General features: G+C 38.4%; 1 protein-coding gene across 5 annotated transcripts in view; it reads left to right on the top strand.

Moving 5' to 3' along the window:
* Window positions 1-20,594, top strand: part of hecw2b (HECT, C2 and WW domain containing E3 ubiquitin protein ligase 2b) — an 86,635-nt gene that overhangs the window by 11,410 nt on the left and 54,631 nt on the right. For 4 of the 5 annotated variants that reach the window (XM_052126645.1, XM_052126643.1, XM_052126644.1 and 1 more), the window contains exon 2: window positions 10,889-12,596. The exons of the other annotated variant lie outside the window; for it this stretch is intronic. In XM_052126645.1, the coding sequence (XP_051982605.1) occupies window positions 12,263-12,596 (334 nt within the window). In that variant the 5' untranslated portion in view covers window positions 10,889-12,262. The remainder of the gene's footprint in view (window positions 1-10,888; window positions 12,597-20,594) is intronic. 5 annotated transcript variants of the gene reach the window in all.

The raw sequence follows: 20,594 nt of genomic DNA, 5'->3' as shown, positions 1-20,594 counted from the left end.
TCACAGAGATAAGTAGAAAAGTGAGATTTCAGAAAATGATCCAGACACTGGACAAGAGATACCAGCGATAAGATTTGTGCATTTTCCTTGATAACCAAGTTGACTCATGATGCCATTTGTTTATTATCGCAATTGCATATCGCAATATTAGCCTCAATAATCGCAATATGATATTTTCCCCAAATCGTGCAGCCCTAGCCAAAACTATCTCTGTAGTTTTCTGCCGAAAAGCTCTATTTTTTTTTCATCTGACCATAGAACCCGGTCACATTTGAAGTTCCAGTAGTGTCTGGCAAACTGAAGATGCTTGAATTTGTTGTTGGATGAGAGCAGAGGCTTTTTTCTTGAAACTCTCCCAACAACTGATGATGCAGGTGATGTCTGATATTTTTTTTTTTAGACTTTGTGAGCCCAAAACCCAACACATTTTTGCAATTCTCCAGCTGTGATCCTTGGAGAATTTTTGGCCATGCTTTGAGACATTGTAGACACACGTCCTCTCCCAAGAAGATTCTTAAGATCTCCAGTTGATTGGAACTTCTAAATTATTTCCCTGCTGGTTGAAATGGTTATTTTCAATGCTCTAGCTTTTTTATTGTAGTAATTTTGTGGAGCTCAACAACCTTTTGTCGCGCATCATAACTTTATTCTTTGGTCTTACCCATTGTGATGGATGACTAAGGGAATTTGGCTCGTGTGTTTCTTCATATTTATACCCATGTGAAACAGGAAGTCATGTTCAGTTTCGTGTTCTTAGTCACCCAGGTGTACTCAAAAATGTAAAATATGAATGGCAATATACTTCAGATATATTTTCCTCATACAAATTTCTAGGGGTGCCAATAATTGTGCCGCACATATTTGACAAAAATATTTGTTTTCTGATAAAACTTGTGTTGTGTTTGCAATTGTTTGATATCCACTAGAGGATATATTTATTTGTGAACATTTTGAATGAATGATCAGAAGGATAAACAATAAAGACATATTTTTCACAGCCTTCTATGCTCATATTTACCAAGAGTGCCAATAATTTTGGCCACCACTGTAAGTGTGAAACTGTTACCAGAGCAACGTTTTGGCATTTCGCAAATAAATTGTTTACGTAATGTTGCTACTTTTAATCGAATTTCAATACTATTTCTGCACTTTAGTTATCAAACATTTTTAGTTTCAGTCAGGGATGTGCCAGGGTGGTCGATTAATCGACTAGTCATCCAATAGGTGACTAGTTGATTTGTGGGGTCGACTACTAACATTAATATTTTTAATTGTGGTGGTTGTAATGGGAGATCAAATAAAATTCAAATAAAATTTAAATGCCACTTTTTGGCACTATGATAGCTTGCTGTGCTTAATAGTGAATAACAGTCACCATGGTAAAACCCTTTGCAACAGGTTTCATCACTTTAAGGCTTTAGGTTTAGTCATTTTATGGTCTGCTGTTGCAGCAATCAAGGCGCCGAATCATCAATACAGTTCAAGGTTATCACTGTCGGACCTTAAATCCTTTGCCGTGAGTAATATTTCCGTATTTGTGAGGTGCTGTGGAGAGATTAAAGTCTTTTGATTATTCTGTCATTCACTGCTTAAACAGTTGCAGTAAAAAAAGTTAAACCGCTCTATATCATGAACTAGATGTGTACCCGCAATATTATTTATAGTATTATGTTACTGCCTTGAAGCATTCTGGTTACGTAAACGTTAATCATTCTGTGTTCTGGATGTGCATAGGCGGAATTGGTGCCGCTAGTTTTGTGCAATGAGATGTTATAGTTATTTAGCTTATTTCTTTGTTGAATATCCATCAGTCACCAAGTTGAAGGTCTGCATTTAGCATTCGTATATCCCTCAGAAACACGTCTGATCGGATCACGTGAAAATAACGGAGCCTATTTATGCATTATTATCCTTAACACCAACTAGTCGACAATGGAAATTGGTAGTTTTGCACATCCATAGTTTCAGTGTAGTTATTTATACATGATTGAAATTGTGAAATAGAAAGCAGAAAAAAGATGATATATGGTTTATTGATTTGAAAACTATTAAGAGCATTATAATAATCCTTAAGAAGAGAGACATATGCTGTGCAGTCTGGGGGGAAAAAACGTGTTGGAAAAATATCCCAACGTAATGAAAAACATCAATCAGACAGGTGCAGGAGGGAGGCAGGGATAAAAGATCGAAAGATAGCTGTTTGTGTGTGAGAGATGCACAGAGAGAGAGAGAGATAGAGAGGGAGAGATGGGCGATCAGGCCACAGAAATGAGATGAGACTGGGGTGGTAATACAGGGATTAATAGAAGTGTTCTGTCACCGCTAAATCTACCCATTCTGCCTCTAATCCTTGCCCAGCAACACACCTACTGTATATATCCCTTCATCTGTGTTTAAGCACACACACCCTTGACGACCCTTTTGACACCAAGTTGACGTATACATTGATTTTCTTTCCAAAAATGGACTGTTTATCAAAAACGTGATATAGCTCGAAATTGAAACTGGCTTGTCGTTTGTGGACCTTTCGGACACTTTAATATTAGAGCCTTTTGTGCTAACCGAATCCATATGACATCACAGTTCAGTTTGTTTGGTTTGTAGAATCACGACCCGGCCCCGCCCTCCACCCTGCCACATTCCTTCCTCCCTCCTCTCGGGCTGGGGTAACAACCCAGCATGACTCTTTCCCTGGGGAGGGGGCGTGCCTTCCGCCCCGTCTGCCGGCAGGTCATCCCCGTCTACCTGGATGAGGGAGAGGACAAGGGGAATGAAATATAAATAATTATATGGGGGGGGGTTCTATATGTAACAGTGTGGTACCCCCCAAAAAAACACTGTAAAATTTAACAGAGAGGGAATAGGCCAATGCAGAAAAAAAAAACCTACTCGCCGGTTCTGTGATACACCGTCTCATGGTCCTCAATAACTCCTCCACCCTTTCAGGCAGACGAAAGCCGCTCCTCCCTGTGCGGACTGGTGGGGACACTCCTCCGCCCCTGGCAGCAGCCCTACCGCTCCGGGTGGCCGGGGAGTCACTTACCTCCTCCCCTTGCGGACGGCGGCCTTCTTTCGACCCCTCCGCGTTTCTGGGAGATGGCAGGGCTCTCCTCCGCCCCTGGCAGTGGCTCCATTGCTCCAGGTGGTCGGGTAGTCCAGTCCCCACTCGCCTCGCGGACGGCGGCCGTTCACCGTGTCCGGGCGGTCGATTTACTCCATCCCCCAGCGGATGGCAGTGTCGAGGACTCCGCGACTGGCATCCCTCCTCCTTCCCGGGTGTCGGCACCAGTGTAAAGCAGTTCAATGGAAAGGAGGAGGCGAGAGCCACCTTGACAATATAAATAATATTTTAATGATAAACTGAAACAAAAGACACAAACACACATGATGTATGATATACATTGAAACCTGTTTCAGTCAAAAGATTAGTCTCAAGTTTCATCCAAAATGCCATTTTTAAAATGTTAGCGATTTATCTCGAAACGCATCACTGCTAAACACAATGTACACTAATGTGCACAATAGCACAAGGTGTATTCATTAGAAATTCTATATTTACTGTGAATTTTCTCATTTAGAATTAGTTTTTTTTCAGAGGCTTTATATGGAGTTAGGATGAAAATATGATGCATTTCAAACTACAGCCCACTGGAGGTTACGTCATTCACTAAATAGGGAGCAAGGAAGCATCCTTTAGCTTTCCTATGAAGCCAAGTGCATTCAATGCAAGCTTCCTATCAAAAGTTCAGTTTCAGGCTGCAGATGATGTTTGGACCACTCAACATGGTTGGTAGACATGGGGCAATGGTATTCAGTACTTAGATGCAGAATTTATAATGTCTAATTTGATTTTAACTTGGTTAGCAGTGATTGAAAGATGCTGGCCATTATTTGTATCTGAATAAATTATGCTAATTTCTGAATAGCAAAATGCTTCAGCACTGAATATCATTAGTTTGTTTGACCCTGCAAAGAGAAAACATTGAGACTTTGTTGCCAAAGTAGATAAAAGTATTGTAAAATAAAAGTCAAATCAATTAAAATATTTTTTATTTGTATAGTTTTTTGTTTGTGCTTTTCACAATATGCATAGTTCCAAAGCAGCTTTACAGAAAATCAGCTGTAATTTCTATAACGTCTCAAAAACATGAATAACCAACACTCCTGGAAACTTAAACAATTTGATACAAATTTTTTTTTAAATTTTATTTGGCTTGTTATTATTTTGAATTTTACAGCTTAGTCCTGCTCTATACATATGTGTAGATACATTTTTAGGCTTGTTAATTAGATGCTACTAGCAACAAATTAAACAGGGAAATGGAAAATGCACACAGCAGTCACGATCGGGTCTCAGGAGGTTAAGGCATGGTGGGGCATCAGGACAATTACTGGCTTAGTTGTGAGTGTATCTCAGCATGAAGTCCCTGTAATAGAGATCACTGGTGGGAAGATATCCTGCTGACCCTCACATGGAAGGCACACATCAGAGAAAAATAATTAATGCTTAACACTTCCTGTCAACTCCGTCGGTAGTGTGAAATGCCTCTTGATCCTTTTTAGTTCCACCTGCTACCAACACCTACTGCAATGCTTTCATGGGAAAATGAGACAAAAATATGCAATTAGTAGGAGAGGAAATACAGTTTGATGGATAATAAAAGGTGGATTTGGATAAAGTTGCTAGTTTATCATAGTATTGATAAGGTTGACTACTGTCAAAATGGTCTATTCTAATATACAGCAACAGACTGTATGATATGTAACATACGATATTGGTCCCAATTGTCCCAAATGACAGCGTTGACTGGGAGTTTTATCTCCTACTGGTGAAGTTCCAACATTTCGTTACTAAACCGTTCAGCTTATTTTCAAAGAATTCACACAGTTTAGCGTGTCTTTCAGATGCACATAAGCCGTGTGTTGCAATGCATTCCTCAGTCTGGTGTTGCTGTTGTAAAGTAGAGCAGTTGATCCTCTGAGGATTTGCTCTGACAGCAGTGTAAAGATGAGCAGATTGGTTGAAGTCAGAATGAACACTTTCATTGGAAACTTTGTGTAACTGTGACGAGAGCTAATTTTAGCAGAAAGCAAAGGTGACAATAGAAAAGACTTTAAATATCTGATGGTTTCATCCAGTGTGGATGAGAGGCGTAAACGTTGCTAAATTAATGTACTTTCTCACGATAATGGGTTTTTGTGGATGGCCTTATACATTGGCGGCCAAAAGTTTGGAATAATGTACAGATTTTGCTGTTTCGGAAGGAAATTGTCACTTTAATTCACCAAAGTGGCATTCAACCGATTGCAAAGTATAGTCAGGGCAAAACCGATGTAAAAATAGTTTTGATTAAATCTAGACAGGCCCCATTTCCAGCAGTCATCACTCCAACACCTTATCCATGAGTAATCATGCTAAATTGCTAAATTGGTACTAGAAAATCACTTGCCATTATATCAAACACACATGAAAGATATTTGGTTCATTAACTGAAGCTTAACTTTGTCTTTGTGTTTGAGTTGCCACAGTATGCAATAGACTGGCATGTCTTAAGGTCAATATTAGGTAAAAAAATGGCAAAAAAAAATCATTGTTTTGAGGAGTGAAGGCTATACAGTGCTTGAAATTGCCAAAAAACTGAAGATTTCATTTACTGCTGTCTTCAAAGACAAAGAACAACTGGCTCTGATAAGGATATAAAGAGATGTGAAAGGCCAGATGTACAACTAAACAAGAGGATAAGTACATCAGAGTCTCTAGTTTGAGAAATAGATGCCTCACATGTCCTCAGCTGACAGCTTCATTGAATTCTACCTGCTCAACACCAGTTTCATGTACAACAGTAAAGAGAAGACTCAGGGGTGCAGGCCTTATGGGAAGAATTGCAAAGAAAAAGCCACTTTTGAAACAAAAACAAAAAGAAATGGTTTGAGTGGGCAAAGAAACACAGACATTGGACAACAGATAATTGGAAAAGAGTGTTATGATCTTAAACCCATTGAGCTTTTGTGGGATCAGCTAGACTGTAAGGTGTGTGAGAAGTGCCCGACAAGACAGACATCTACGGCAAGTGCTACAGGAAGCGTGGCAGGAAATGTCGCCTGAGTATCTGGACAAACTGACCGCTATAATGCAAAGGATCTGCAAAGCTGTCTTTGCTGCATGTGGAGGAGGTTTTGATGAGAACTCTTTGAAGTAGTTTAAGAAGTTCTGAACATTTTTCCAAATTGTAATAGTAATTTGTCACATTATTAATGTCACATACATCTCTTGTCACCCCTCCGACCTCCCCATCTTCCCTTGATGACATTCCACAGGAAAGTTCCAGGCTCTCACACTTTAAAACAATGCTGTAGAAACATGTGGGAGAGTGAAAACAGCATGGCAGTTACATAAGCACCAGACTGCCCGGTGGGACCCCCTTAACTCCTGATATACAGTCTTATGCATGCCTTTATCTCTAACATTTATTCAATCATATTAACAACAGGGTATTCACATGATAAGCTAAAGCAACATTACTAGTATGTCATGAATAGACTGCTGGATTTATATGTAGAGTTGTTGGCTATGGCAAGCAAAACTATTACTATTTCACATACTTGGTGTTGGGGGTTTTTCACTTTGTCACTCAGCTTAAGCATTTCTCTCTAGTGTATTTAGAATTGCTTTGCAATCTCAAGATCGCTATGTCCAATCAGAATAAACCTAGCAGTGTAAACAATATCTTTCAATGATTAAATACATGGCTTCTTTTTATATGCCACATCAGAGATATGGTTTTCATTAAAGGTTACATTTTCATTAACTCTCTCTCTCTTTCTCTCTCTGTACATTCCTGCTGTAGTTATATAACTTCTCTTCCATCTGATCTCGATCACACTTTCACTCTCTCTGTTTCAACCCTTTTTCTTCTTGTTCTCATTTGCTCCATCTGTCTCAGATCTGTATTAACCATTCAACCTCAGTTTATCATAATGGCTTCACTCTGTCAAACGCAAACATTTGTGGTGTATTTAAGAACATAAAATGAACAAATACAGTCTTTTTTCATTGGCAGAAGTGGGTGAAAGTTTGTTTTTGCTTTTTATATTAGACTGTGTCTAACTGATGAAGCCCTAAAAGGGAATCTTGCATTTATGTATTTCCTGTATTTGTTTGATAATGGCCCCAAAATGTATTGTGGTGGTATTGGTGTCAGAGAGCGAGACAAAGAGACCCAAGAGCAGAGGAACAGTTCAAAGGATTTATTCACAAAATATTAATAATCACTGTGCTGACGTAGGCCTAGGATCCCGGCACTGGCTGCAGTAGCGGGAAGGGGTTTTGTAGAAGAGAGTGCTGTGGCTGCGCAAGGTGCAATCTGTGAAAAGTGTGTTCGTAGATGAGTGTTTGCATTGTGGAACTCAGGAATAGATTTGTGGAATCCTCCGTTGAAGCTTAGCAAGTTGCAGAACAAAGACCAGCAGACTTAGGCTATCTTTCTCCCGACACACGGGCAGAGATGAGGTATCCTCCATTGATGATCAGCTGACATGCAGCAAACTAGAAGGCAACCACACTCCCGACATGCGGGCAGAGATGGGCAGCCAAACAGATACATGAGACAGGACCAACTAGGCAGCGAAAGTGAGGTAAGTTACTTCACATCAAACAACTATCTATCAAAGATACTGAGAAGACAAAGGGCTTAAGAAGGGAGTGAATTATAGGAGAACCAGGTGCTGCTAGCACGCTAATTAGTGGCATGATCAGCATTCCCCTGGGAACAATCAATGTTCCTACGGAAACACTGATCATGCATGCCGGGAGCGCCTGCAATACATGAGGGAGAGAAAATAACTAAACAAACCGACAAACTCATCGGAGCTGTGACAATTAGATGGTGATACCAAGGAAAGTTTATAACATTGAACATTCATGAACTATTTTCATATCCCAAAGTATTTACCTGCTGCTCCAATAGTATTAGAATGGTTCATGTTCAAAAAACATGGTATTATCATGGTACATATTCAAAACACAGCATGGTGGCCAAAAATAAGCAGAAAATTATAGCAAATTTATGGTTGAAAAGGATATATATCACGATAGGAAATGTAATTCAATTTATTTAAAGTTAAAAATGAAAAGTATAATGAAAGCGCTCTCATCCTAGGCCAAGAGAAAAATAACCTTTTAGTGCATAAAATAACTATATGAGTAACTCATGATGGAAAATAACTGAAATATAATGATTACAATCTATAGGTTGTTTGTAGTGCAACTTTTGATTGGAACATGCATTCCCTATCATGCATTTGCTTTCTGCATAATAATAATAAAAACAATTCTACCGAATGACACATTTCTACCAAAATATTGATTGAACCAGTGTGTTACCCACCTATAACAATATTATTACCATGGTACTTTTTTGTATCTGTTTATATAGAAATAAACTCATTTTTTTTTTTCAGGCTGGATCATTTCATGCGTATGCATGTTCTTGGGTTGATTGACAGGCGACGTGATGATTGGCTCTTTTACCTGTAAAATGAGCATTCCAATTTCTCACACACATTTTAATACCAGTGGTCCATCTCTTCTAAACTTTCTCTATATATATATACAACACAGGCAAAGGTCCTGCAGTATATTTATTTAATATTTCCTTTATTGCCCATCCTGCCCGATAGCGTTCCAAAGATGACCGAAGGGTGGTCTGACTTGCCTTGAAAGAGACTTTGATATATTAACCAATCTCTACTAAGTACGCTGATAATCAAGTGTAATTGACTGCCCGCCATTGCTGTAGTAACTTAGAAAAGAGACCCGGCCATCGTGAAAGCCCAAACGTGACGCTTCGCTCATGCCCCGCTCACAAAGTATGTGTGAATCCGGCATTAGAAACTAATAACTTAAGAGGTCTGAATACGCTAACTGCTCCGAGTAGAACTTTCTAGTTGCCATCTCGTAATTACAGTAATTCCGACATGACGTTAATGCACCATTAGATCACTACATAGGCAGCAACTAGAACAATCAGTCAAATTGAGTTTGATGTTAGCATCTTGCTAAGCTAATATTGTGATACTGTATGCATTAAAATCTAACAATTAAGGACCTATGATGCCTTTAAATGCCAATTAAGCTGTTTAGTAAGTTTTGGAACAGAGCTATTATTTGTCCTTTTTTATTGGCTAATATTGACTAGCCTGCGGACATTATCACTGTGAGGCAGTTTGTGACTGTATACAGGGTGATTTTGGCAGTAGTATTCAGACAGCTCTTGTGTTTGAGTTTGGTGGTCGGCAGCCAGGTCATGCTGAAGGAAACTGGGCGGGGAGCATCACTGTTTCACACCTTTTTGAAAACCCGCGCCAATAACTTGTGCAGAAAGAAGTCATTTAGGAGCCATCTGGGAGATGCTCGGTTATCTACACTTTTAGAAAGCAGGGCTGAGAATGAGATGGATGGTGAGAAAGCGAGAGGGGAGAAATGGGAGGAAAGAGATTTTATAATCGGTGAAGTATAAGGAGAGAGAGAGAGAGAGAGAGAGAGAGAAAAGGTTTACCGAAGGCCGAACAAAAGGATTACACAAATTTCTCTCCAAGTGATGTTCCTGGAGCATTATTATGAGATTTTGAAGTAGAAGAATATTTATATCAAAGTGAATCTTTTTGCTGTTGATATTTATTTAAAATGAAAGGCCAATGCCAATATAGCGAGACCAGTGTGTATAGCAATTTCATACACAATTTTATGATGGCAAATTAGATTTTCTGAAACTGAATACTTATTTTACACAATATTTACTATAGTACTTGACAGAATTCACTACAACATTAAATATGTTGCTATTGGTTGATTTTGGAATATATGTACGGAAGAGGATTAGGGCCAAGCAATAATAAAAAAATAAAACCATCTCGAGATTAAAGTCATTATAATGCGAGATTAAACTCGTTAAATTTCGAGAAAAAAGTCGAAATACAATCTTGAGAATAAACTCATTAAATATCGAGATTAAAGTCATTATAATGCAAGATTAAACTCGTTAAATTTCGAGAAAAAAGTCGAAATACAATCTTGAGAATAAACTCATTAAATATCGAGAATAAAGTCATTATAATGCGAGATTAAACTTAACGAGTTTTTTCTCGAAACACAACGACTTTATTCTCGATATTTAATGAGTTTATTCTCAAGATTGTATTTCGACTTTTTTCTCGAAATTTAACGAGTTTAATCTCGCATTATAATGACTTTAATCTCGAGATGGTTTTATTTTTTTATTATTGCTTGGCCCTAATCTTCTTCCGTATATATGCAACCTGTGTTAATTATTGTGAATTATGTGACGTATCTCAAGAGTGAAACAGGATGTTCAACAAGACAAATATATATACACACGAACACTTGGTCTAAATGACATTTTTTTGTACCTTTTTTTCTACTAGTATACCGCGCAACACTGCTCTTTCAAGTCAATATGAAATGCCGTTCGCAACCCATTTTACTTTCGTGATGTTAAGTATTTTAAGAATTTTTGGGGATTTAGATTTCATCCATCTAGAATTTTTTGGATTGTGAAAAGTGATCTCTAATTGGCGGTTGGTGGGAAGGGGTGAAAAGGAGGGGTTGGGCGATGTCAGCCGAAAAGGAAAGTTGCTTCAGAGGAGGAGCAATATATTACATTTAGATTAAAATGACAAACTTGTTCTATCTTTGGAATAACTGATGACTCATTCACAATAAGTAAATGAACGTGTATTAAGAAATCACATCAAGGTTTAATTTTATTTCATGTTGACTGTCACCATCATCATTGTCATTCATTCATAGAAATAATCCACAGTTTTTCTACCACAAAATATTTACCCCTATTTTTCCCTTTTCTTTTAGGCATCATTCTTCCTTCATTTACGCCTATGGTATCTGCTCCACTGACCTACCCCAGTGTTCCAGGAATCATTGTCTGATTCAACCCATCTTCTGAACCTGAAGATAAAGTGGAGATCAAATTCCTAATATCACAAATCCAATCCTTATTCCCATTTTTGTTTGCACAAATGGATAGGAGAAATTCAGCCTGCATTAGACGAATGTAAGTAAAGATGTCAAAAGCAGGCAATGTCCAGTTATCATTCGGACAGCAATTTTAAGGATGATGATACTGAGAAGGTTTTTTGTTCATTTTATTTTCGGCTCACCAACTTTCCATGATATTATTCCTTGGGGTCTCTGAATATGGACCTTTGAGAGATCAGATAGGGATCAGACATTCAGTGAGTTGGGTTTTAGAAATCCAGCATTCTTCTGGATTTGATGTCTTTAAGATAATTCAAGATTGTGAACTCAAGGGTGTTGGGTATTTCAGAACTGGATAATAGAGGCCAAAATCAACTCCCAGAGAATTTAAACAAGTAGAAGAACTCCACAAACTATAGCGGTGAGTGGGTTTGTTGGCCCTTTTGGGGCCTCAACCCAAATCTCAACCTTCGGCCTATATTTCTGCACATTTGGCACCCATTTCTTACTCCCCCAACCTCCACCATTCCTTGAAGACTCTAAATATGGATCTTTGAGAGATCCGACAGAATCAGACACCCAGATGAGTTGGGGTTTGGAAGCCCTGGCTCCTTCTTGAATAGATGTGTCAAGTTTGTAAACTCAAGGGTGTTGGATATTTCTGAAGTGGATTATAGCTGCCAAACCCTACTTACAGAGAACTTTGAGAAGAAGACTTCCATAAACTAGGGCCATTAGAATTTATGTTTGCCCCTTTTTGGGCCTCAACCCAAATCTCAACCCCTTCCTCCCATTTGGCACCAATTTCTTACCCTGTGATCTCCACCATTTCTCCACCAAGACTATAAATATGGACCTTTGAGAAATCTAGATGGCATCAGACACCCCGTGAGCTGGGTTTTGGAGGCCCAGCCCAACACTCTTTTTACTTGGTTGGATGCTTATTAGATTCCTCAAAGGTGCTGGGTATATCAGATGTGGATTATCTTTTTAGATGCTAAGTATCCCTTCTAGAGCACTTAGAAAAGGAGAAGACCTCTGCAGACTAGTGAGCCTATTGGCCCTTTTTGGGCCAGAACCCAAATCTCAACCTCATTTTGTGCCTATTTAGCACCCATTTCTTGCCCCCAACTCTACCCAACCTCCACCATTCGCCCCTCACTGGCCACGGCAGTCCTCCCTCCCCGTTCCCGCCCCCACCCTCCCCATTCCCCTCACCACACTCCTCACCCCTCGACCCAAGTTGCTATGGCCACCAGCACTACCACCACTGCCCGGGAACACCTCCTAGTGGTGCGGAGGCGAACCCCACATATGCGCTACACACTAAGCCCAGAGAATCTCCGCAGCCTCTCAGCACAGGGAGCTTCTGTGAATGGGAGGAGCTCCAGAGGGGGAGCCTCAGAACCAATGGGCCTACAGCGAGCCAACAGCGACACCGACCTGGTGACGTCGGACAGCCGCTCCTCCTTAACAGCCTCGACGTACCAATTTTCACTCGGGCGAGGACAAAACCTGGTCATCTCTTGGGACATCAAGGAGGAAGTGGATGCCACTGACTGGATTGGGTTGTACCATATAGGTAAGATGTTTGGTAGGGGAAAAATGCATAAGCCGTGTCCCAAATGACATACTGTCTGATTTATGCACTCTGCATCTAGTCTATAAATTTACAAATTACATTGTCGTCTCAAATGGACTACAAATGTTTTTTTGTACCATACAGAAGCATTTGCTGTTATTCAGCTGAGAGAAGTGTTGTTTCAAATGCATGCTATGTGTTTTCTCTAGTTTTAGCATGTTAACCAACCTCAGTCCAATAATTACATGTTAGGCAATGTGTATAATCGCACAGCTTGGGGTTACGATAAAGCATTTACTTTACATTTGCAAGGTGCTGTCTTCTGCTGGAGAGCAGATGATTGTCTCTTTTCATGCTGCACTGAGCTGAATTTGAACAGGCTATGACCTCAGTTTATTATGATAGAGACTTAACACGAAAGAGAGCTGTTGAAAGCGAATGAGCAAATGAAAGCGTCTGCTTAATTGCACCATGTCATTAGCTGCCTTTTATCTTTTGTTACTCTCTCTCTCTCTTTCTATCTCTCTTTGTACATCAAGCCTTTAATTGAACTGAAGGATACATTTAATTACTCAGCGTTATTGCTGATGGACTTGAGGGCCCATAACTGCTGTCCCAAGAGACTTTAAAAGTAAAAAAAAAACACTTATATTTAAGAGACATTCTCTTAAAGCAAGTATAAATATTTTATACAGTATGTTGCTTCTCAAGTAAATGTATCTTGTTTTAAGGATTGTTAGACAATTTTGAATGGAAAACAAGACAAAAACACTTGATAATAATATGATTTTTTGCAGTGAATTTCTTATTGAATTAAACTTAATACAAATATTTTGTTCCTTTTAAATCATTGAATGTTATTTAGAGGTATATTTAAAAGCTGATTTTGTCCTCTTTATTGTTAGCAAGCACTTTTAGTACAACCTTTTAGGTTGGGGCACATGCTGAATAGTCGGTTAAGAGCTAATGATTAATCGTTGCAATAATCACCCGAATAGTTGAATAATCATTCTAATAATCGTTAGTTTAGTCGATTATCAAAATAATAATTAGTTGCAACATTACAGTCTATATTAAGTTAGAGCATTATTACCGTGTTTTCAGAGTGGTTCTGTGCTCCACATCTCCATCTCATGCTAAGAGAGTGGTGAGTGAGTGGTGATTGTGTAGTGGTCTAAACCACATAACTGGTAAACTGTTAATCAGAAGGTCGCTGGTTCGATCCCCACAGCCACCACCATTGTGTCCTTGAGCAAGGCACTTAACTCCAGGTTACTCCGGGGGGGATTGTCCCTGTAATTAGGGCTCTGTAAGTCGCTTTGGATAAAAGCATCTGCCAAATGCATAAATGTAAATGTAAGAGTAACAGAAGTTCCATTTGCTTAAATGTGCTATGCGCTTTATTTACAGTAAACCAGTGCGTCCTGCGTGAAGTGGTACAAAATATTTAGATACTATAATACAATGCATTGTTAAATGAAATAAATTAATGATTGCAAATAATTAAATGAAATGTTGACAAACTAAACAAAACTTTCACTTTATGTTTAATTACACCAATGGGTTATCAGCTCAACTTCAGTTTGACATTAAGCCTCATTCTTAAGAACTACCTTATAGACAGTAGAGATTAGTTTAAAAAAAAAAAAAAAGGTTTGGTTCTTTTTAAGAGAACTCAAGTGTGAAGACCCCAGAAGCCTTTTGGCAGTTGAACATGTGAAAAACATTAACATTTGTCTATCATAATCACAGTTTAAATCGCAATATTTTCCAAAATAATCGCAATATGACTTTGTGTCTGAATCGTTTAGTCCTAAATGGAATTAACCATTAATTGACTTGCTGTTGAATTACAATGTATTATTTAAATGTATTAGTATGCTCTCATTCTACTTTTCTCTCATCTCCACCCTTCTATGGCAGCTGTAGTATAGAGCACATGGTTTAAGGGCCAGTTGACAGTCATGGTCAGTGAAAGGTGATCCCTCGCATTACTATAGCCAGCCGTATGGAGCCATCGATCTGAAGTGGGGAAAATCCTCTGTGGCCTGTCCCAGAGAAAAGCCTCTGCTCAGGGACTGTCAACCATTGATCTGCTCAGTGCCACTGCAGCTCCATTCATAGCCTTGGGAGTGACCGAGACTGACGTATGACCTGTGTTACCGAGAAACCAAGCAACTGGCTTAATCTGGATCATATCTTAGAGCAGAGTTAACCTGAAAGAGGTGTATTCATGTATTCATTTGGGGGTTTAGGGAATAAGTGCCTTATAGTTGCATTGAAAATGTTACTAAGTTTGCTTATATAATCATTTAGTTATTTTAGGTCTGGCCTCATATCTATAGATTAAAATAATCATGGTTAATCTCATGATTAAAAAAAAAGAGAAGAAGATTTATATCTTATTTTAGATGTGCATTTGTTTCATGTTTTAAGATAAAAAACAAATAATATATATTGAAGATACTAGTGTTGCAGCAGTCCATCTCTTCTCATTCAGATACTTGAGCTTCTATGATAATTGCATCTCGGCCACAAAAGGATTGCAAATGATGAAATTTCATGAAACCTGTCAAGTACATGCCATGGTAATTTTTTCACCCCAAAATCTAAAGAAATATAAGAAATGTTATTTTAGTTTATTTTTAATTTTTTTGAGAATAATAAGCGTTTATTTATTATACAAGCTAATATGCTTCATTTTATTGTTTTTATTTATATATTTTATTGTCATGACAAGCACATTTTCGGCTAATTCTCATTGCTGTAATACAAAAAAATCTCATTCTCATTACGGTAATGCAAAAAAAGAATATATTTATAATAGGGATGTCCCGATACTGGTATCGAAATCAGGTCCGATACTGCACTCATGTACTCGTAAAAATGCTCCAATACCAAAAACAGATACCAACTGACATACGAATGTCTTAATGGTGCCGATGCCGGCTGCACATACCTTTTAAAGCTCCTCCGTGGCTCATACAGGGAAAACACCGTCATAAGCATGTAGCGCTCTGTAGCAGATGACAGTGAACAGCACAATTTCACTTTGTAGCATGAGGCGCATACAGAGTACATATTTATTTATTTTAATAGCAGTCTTCTGTGGTTTAATAATCACTTTATTAAATGTAGCAACCTGATTTTCCAGAGTGGGAAGCCAACATCTTATGTGAGATCTCATTGGTCGCCATAACACAGAAACACTTCAAAATAAAAGCTCCGCCAAAATAAAAGCTCAATTTAAATAAATAAAGTTCATTGTTATACTACTACTACTAATACTACTACAACTACTGTTACTGATAAATATAATTTATTCAAAGCTTATTTTAATAATTTTTTAAAATGTAGTTAATATATTATACCCTATATGTGTATGTTCACACTTATCAGGTTTGGTTAGATTAAAATTAACTCTGATGCGATTGCTCTGTTGTACAGTGCGGTACATTTGAACAAGTGTGAATGCTGTCACACGATCCTTGGAGTGCACCAAACAAGTGGACCGAGACCGCCTCCAAACGAAATCTGGTGCGGTTCGATTGATATATGAATGCAACATGGACCAAAGATGTCTAAACGGACAAAAAACAAAGTAATTTGCCTAATACTGACCTCAAGCATACCTGGTTCTTCTCATCATAGGAGCTATGTTGCACATTACAGTTCGGTACAGGCGTTGGAACCACCGTCAGCCGACTTTGCAGCATATACTAGTTTGTGTGTACAACGGAGGAATTCCTGGCGCTGTTTTGACTCCTTTACACATTTTATTAACTCTTCGTTTGTTCTCAGCTGGTAAAAATACCACCATATATACATCCAACGAGAGCATTATATATATATATATATATAAAAAAAATTCTTGATCATGTGCTAGGAATATGTCCTCACTGAACAAGGGATTTAGCAGGTTTTTCCAGGAAACAGGTTGATGTAAGGCACCGCTGCACTGGAGATGGAGGTGATTGATTGTTACAGGAGTCATGTGACAGAATAGTGAATTGTGGTTCTTGTAGATGCGCTTTAACAGAGGCTCAGTGTCAGCTCTGTGATATACTTTCACATGAGTTGCTATAGATCACGGTACACAAGGCTAGTCTGTTCAAACAGTCACTGACAAAATGAATGGTGCTGTCCCACAATTACACATCACAGACTACCACAGTACCTCAAATGGAACAGCAGCTCTATACCTTTCCTCAGAAGAATCTCACCAGCATTACAGCAACATCCAGCAATTACATTTCTTTGAGTGTGAACTCACCTTAATCCAAAATGTCATTGACCACCTGCCCCACATTACACATGTTCTGATTGGCAGTGAATTTGTGATGTCATGCACATTTTTTTTCTTTTAGTGTGGACAAGTGGTTGACCGATATATCGCAGAGGCTGATAAATTGGCTGATATTCAGGCTTCTTTTTATAATCGTCATCGGGCGATACATTTTTCTGTTTAGCCAATTTTTTTCTTGAGGGCACCAAAAATCGCCTGCTTGCATATGAAGTGTCTGAGACATGTAAACAACCAGTCATGGTTCATTTTGTTGTTACTTGCCATCGTGTTACTACATAATAGACCGGTGTGCAACACAGTGTCATATTAGAGCCACTGCAGACACGTTTGAGCTCATCATGTTAACATGCTCGCCTGTTTCATTCTCCCTCTCTGTCCTCAACAGTTCCCTGTAACCTTTAACTGTCTTGTCTAATGATAAAAATCAAATATCAATAAAATTTATATTGCATACGTCTGCAAATATGCAGATATCTCGTTTAAACGGATGCAATTCAAGAACCTCACGAAAATTCAGCGTTTCTTCCCGTTGAGCGCTCATCTAATATCTTCCTCTGAAAGGCATATTCTATCAGCCAGAATCAAAACTTCAGTATCAGGAACAAAAGTTCCTCTCATTCACAAGTCATGATGGTCAGTCCATGACAATCCACACAGGCAATCCAGGTGGTTTAAACTGTCAGGAGATTGCCGCTGCTCGTGCTAGATCAACTTCAAGGCTACATCTGAAACCAGGAAAATGCTGCCTCTGGAGGATGTATATGGAGATAGGATGAAAATAAGGTGCTTTTGGGGACCAGTTTCCATAAGAGTTCCATTCATTCAAAACAGATGTTAGTTAAGGCATGTTTAGTTAACTGATTAGGCAACAAGGTAGCAAGTCAGCAGCCTGCATTTTTGGATGCAGCCCAAAGTAAAAGCGCTTCACGTGTCCAGAAAGTAAATGTTTTATTCACTATCACTGTGTGTACAATTGGTTTTATTCGATATTTTATGAGTAAATGTGATTGCTAACGTGGACATGCCTTTCATGGCACTGGAATACTGTGTGTTCTGTTATTTCCTTCTTCCTAATATATTAACAATTTCTTCATGTGCAAATAAATTACTAAAATTTGACGACTAAACAGAAATCTGAAGAAAACCACTATCTACCATTGAAAATACAACATTTTCTTTTGTTTTGTGAAATTGAGTAAATATAGTGCTAAATAAGTGTTTATTATTAATATTTTTTTTTAGCAATTTTATGTTTGTTATTTAATATATTAAATTGTGTGATATATCGGCACCCTGCTCTCTGGATATTAGCATTGGACATTATAAAACCTGTATCGTTCGACCACTAGTGTGGACAGACAAATTACTGGTTGCTGCCATCATAACCACATGAGAAGTTGGCATGTTGGTTAGGTTTAGGTTTGGGGTTTAGTTTGGGGGATCAGTTTATAAAATATGCATTCCTCTCCAGTGTATTACATCCCACACAGCTGAAAACAACTCATTCACAACTCGCTTTTGACACCCCTCCGTGGACATTTCACTTTGAAAATAGAGCTCACTTGTGCCCATACACCCATCAACAGTTACCGCTTTGGCCACTGGGGGCAGTGTTTAGAATTTCAGTTAGCACAGACTGATTTCAGCTAAGGAGAAGTCAACCCACTGTTTCCGATTTCACTGTAAGATTAGTCTGTGCAGGCAACTGGTCACATCACTACTGGTTAGGACATTGTGTAATTCTCCCTAATAGATTTGATTGCTTAATTGGGTGTTTTGTCATTAAACGTTTTTCACTCTACCTGGAGCACAGAGTGGAAGGGAGAGAGTGAGAGAAACTCATCAGTGGTTCATTGGGTCTCTCTGGTTTGTGTGGCTGTATTGATTATTCAGGCTCAGACTGGAAATTTAAGCTAATGTGCTCATGAATGCAGTTTGTCTGCTCTGAATCACTGCCAATCAATACATTTGTGCCCTCTTTTTACATGCCACTAGATATCCTCATCTATCAAGGAGATTAATCGTATACATTGAGCATCAACTAATTAAACCTGATATTTCTTAAGCATTTTCTCTATAGAAATACATGCAACTGGTAGATAAAGATACTAACTTAATTTTTTTTTTACTTTATTAGTCATGTGATAACATTTTGATTTACAAATCAAAGAGATTAGCTTACTGTTTGTATTTATGGGTGTTTCTTCTTTGGGAAATGTCATGTTCCAGAGGTTAATTCTAGTCCTAGACCCTTTCAATATTAAACTATGAAAATTCATTATAAAAATATAAATTCTAACACGTTTAAAGCTCTGATAATCTAAACAAAGCTAAAAAAAAAACTAAAATATTTATTGTGTGAAAATTATTTCGAGACATTTCTTCGACAAAATTACGACACACAGTCGTGGCATCATTTCCACCACGCCAAACAATTTGTCTCCCCCTGAGACCCGAGCGTGACTGCTGTGTGCATTTTCCATTCCCCTTTTTGATTTGTAACTAGCCCCTAAGAAACATGCAAAGAAATCATTGATGTCCATATATGTGGACAGTGGGACAAAGTTGTGTAATATTAAATAATACCAATCTATAGAAAGTCAGATTTTTTAAAATGAAATTGTTTATTATGTTTACAGGACTTTTGGTTATTCAGGTTTTTCAAACGTTACAAACATTAAATCAGAAATTGGCATTAGTAATTCTTATTCAAAGTATTGGCCAGCATCATCCAATCAATTCCAGCCATGTTAAATTAAAATTTTGCAGGAAATATTCTGAAAGTATTTTTCTGTTTACCATTGCCCCATGTCTGCCAAACATGTTGAGTAGTCCAAACATCATCTGTAACCAGAAACTGAGCTTTTGTTCACTCTATAGAATGCTCCCTTGCTCTCTAATTAGGAAATGACTTAACCTTGAGTGTCTGTCTGCACAGTTTGAAATACACTTTATTATAACTCCATATAAAGCCTCTGAAAGCAAAGTTTTCCACACTTTTGACTCAGTTTTTAATGTTGAAACATAATGAGGTTTCTTATCAGATGTAGTTTTGTTGCTGTTTCTCCCAAAGACAAACTCAGCTGAGATCAGTGGCATGTTGTTTTGGCACATGACTCGGTGCAGCGAAAGTTGAACCCTTTAATGACTATTCATTTATTAAATAATTCGAGCTGTCAGAAGTAATGCTTTAAAACATAAAATTTTCCTTAATCGCGATTAACACATTTACTATTAATAAACCATAAACCAACATAAAATCTTGTTGGGAGGGCAGTACCTTTGTAATGTGTCCGCCCAGAATCATTACAGTGACAGACACACCACAACAGCACTCCTCACAGGGAATCATTGAAGGAAAACTGGTGGAGAAAGGACCTCTTAGCGCTATTATTTGTTGGACAAAACAAACCCAGATGGGACTTCAAGAAATCAAGTATTTTCAGCACATTTTAATTACCACTGAAGCATGCCAAGTCTTAACTTTCACTCCACTTTTTCCGTGGAGTTCATAGCTGCGCTGGACGCTGGCGTTAACGCTCTGATGCAAATCATGAATGCAGCTTCACGATTGCTGTAACAAAGCTGATAGCCAAACACTTCCACATGCCGACGTGTTTTTGGGCAAGACACTGAACCCCATGTTGTTCCACATGGAAGGCTAGCGCCTTGCATGGCAGCTCTGCCTTCAT

This window comes from Xyrauchen texanus, chromosome 5 (genome assembly GCF_025860055.1).
Source record: "Xyrauchen texanus isolate HMW12.3.18 chromosome 5, RBS_HiC_50CHRs, whole genome shotgun sequence".
Lineage (NCBI taxonomy): Eukaryota > Metazoa > Chordata > Actinopteri > Cypriniformes > Catostomidae > Xyrauchen > Xyrauchen texanus.
The sequence above is the reverse complement of the archived record's forward strand: the minus strand, read 5'-3'. Positions and strand labels throughout refer to the sequence as shown.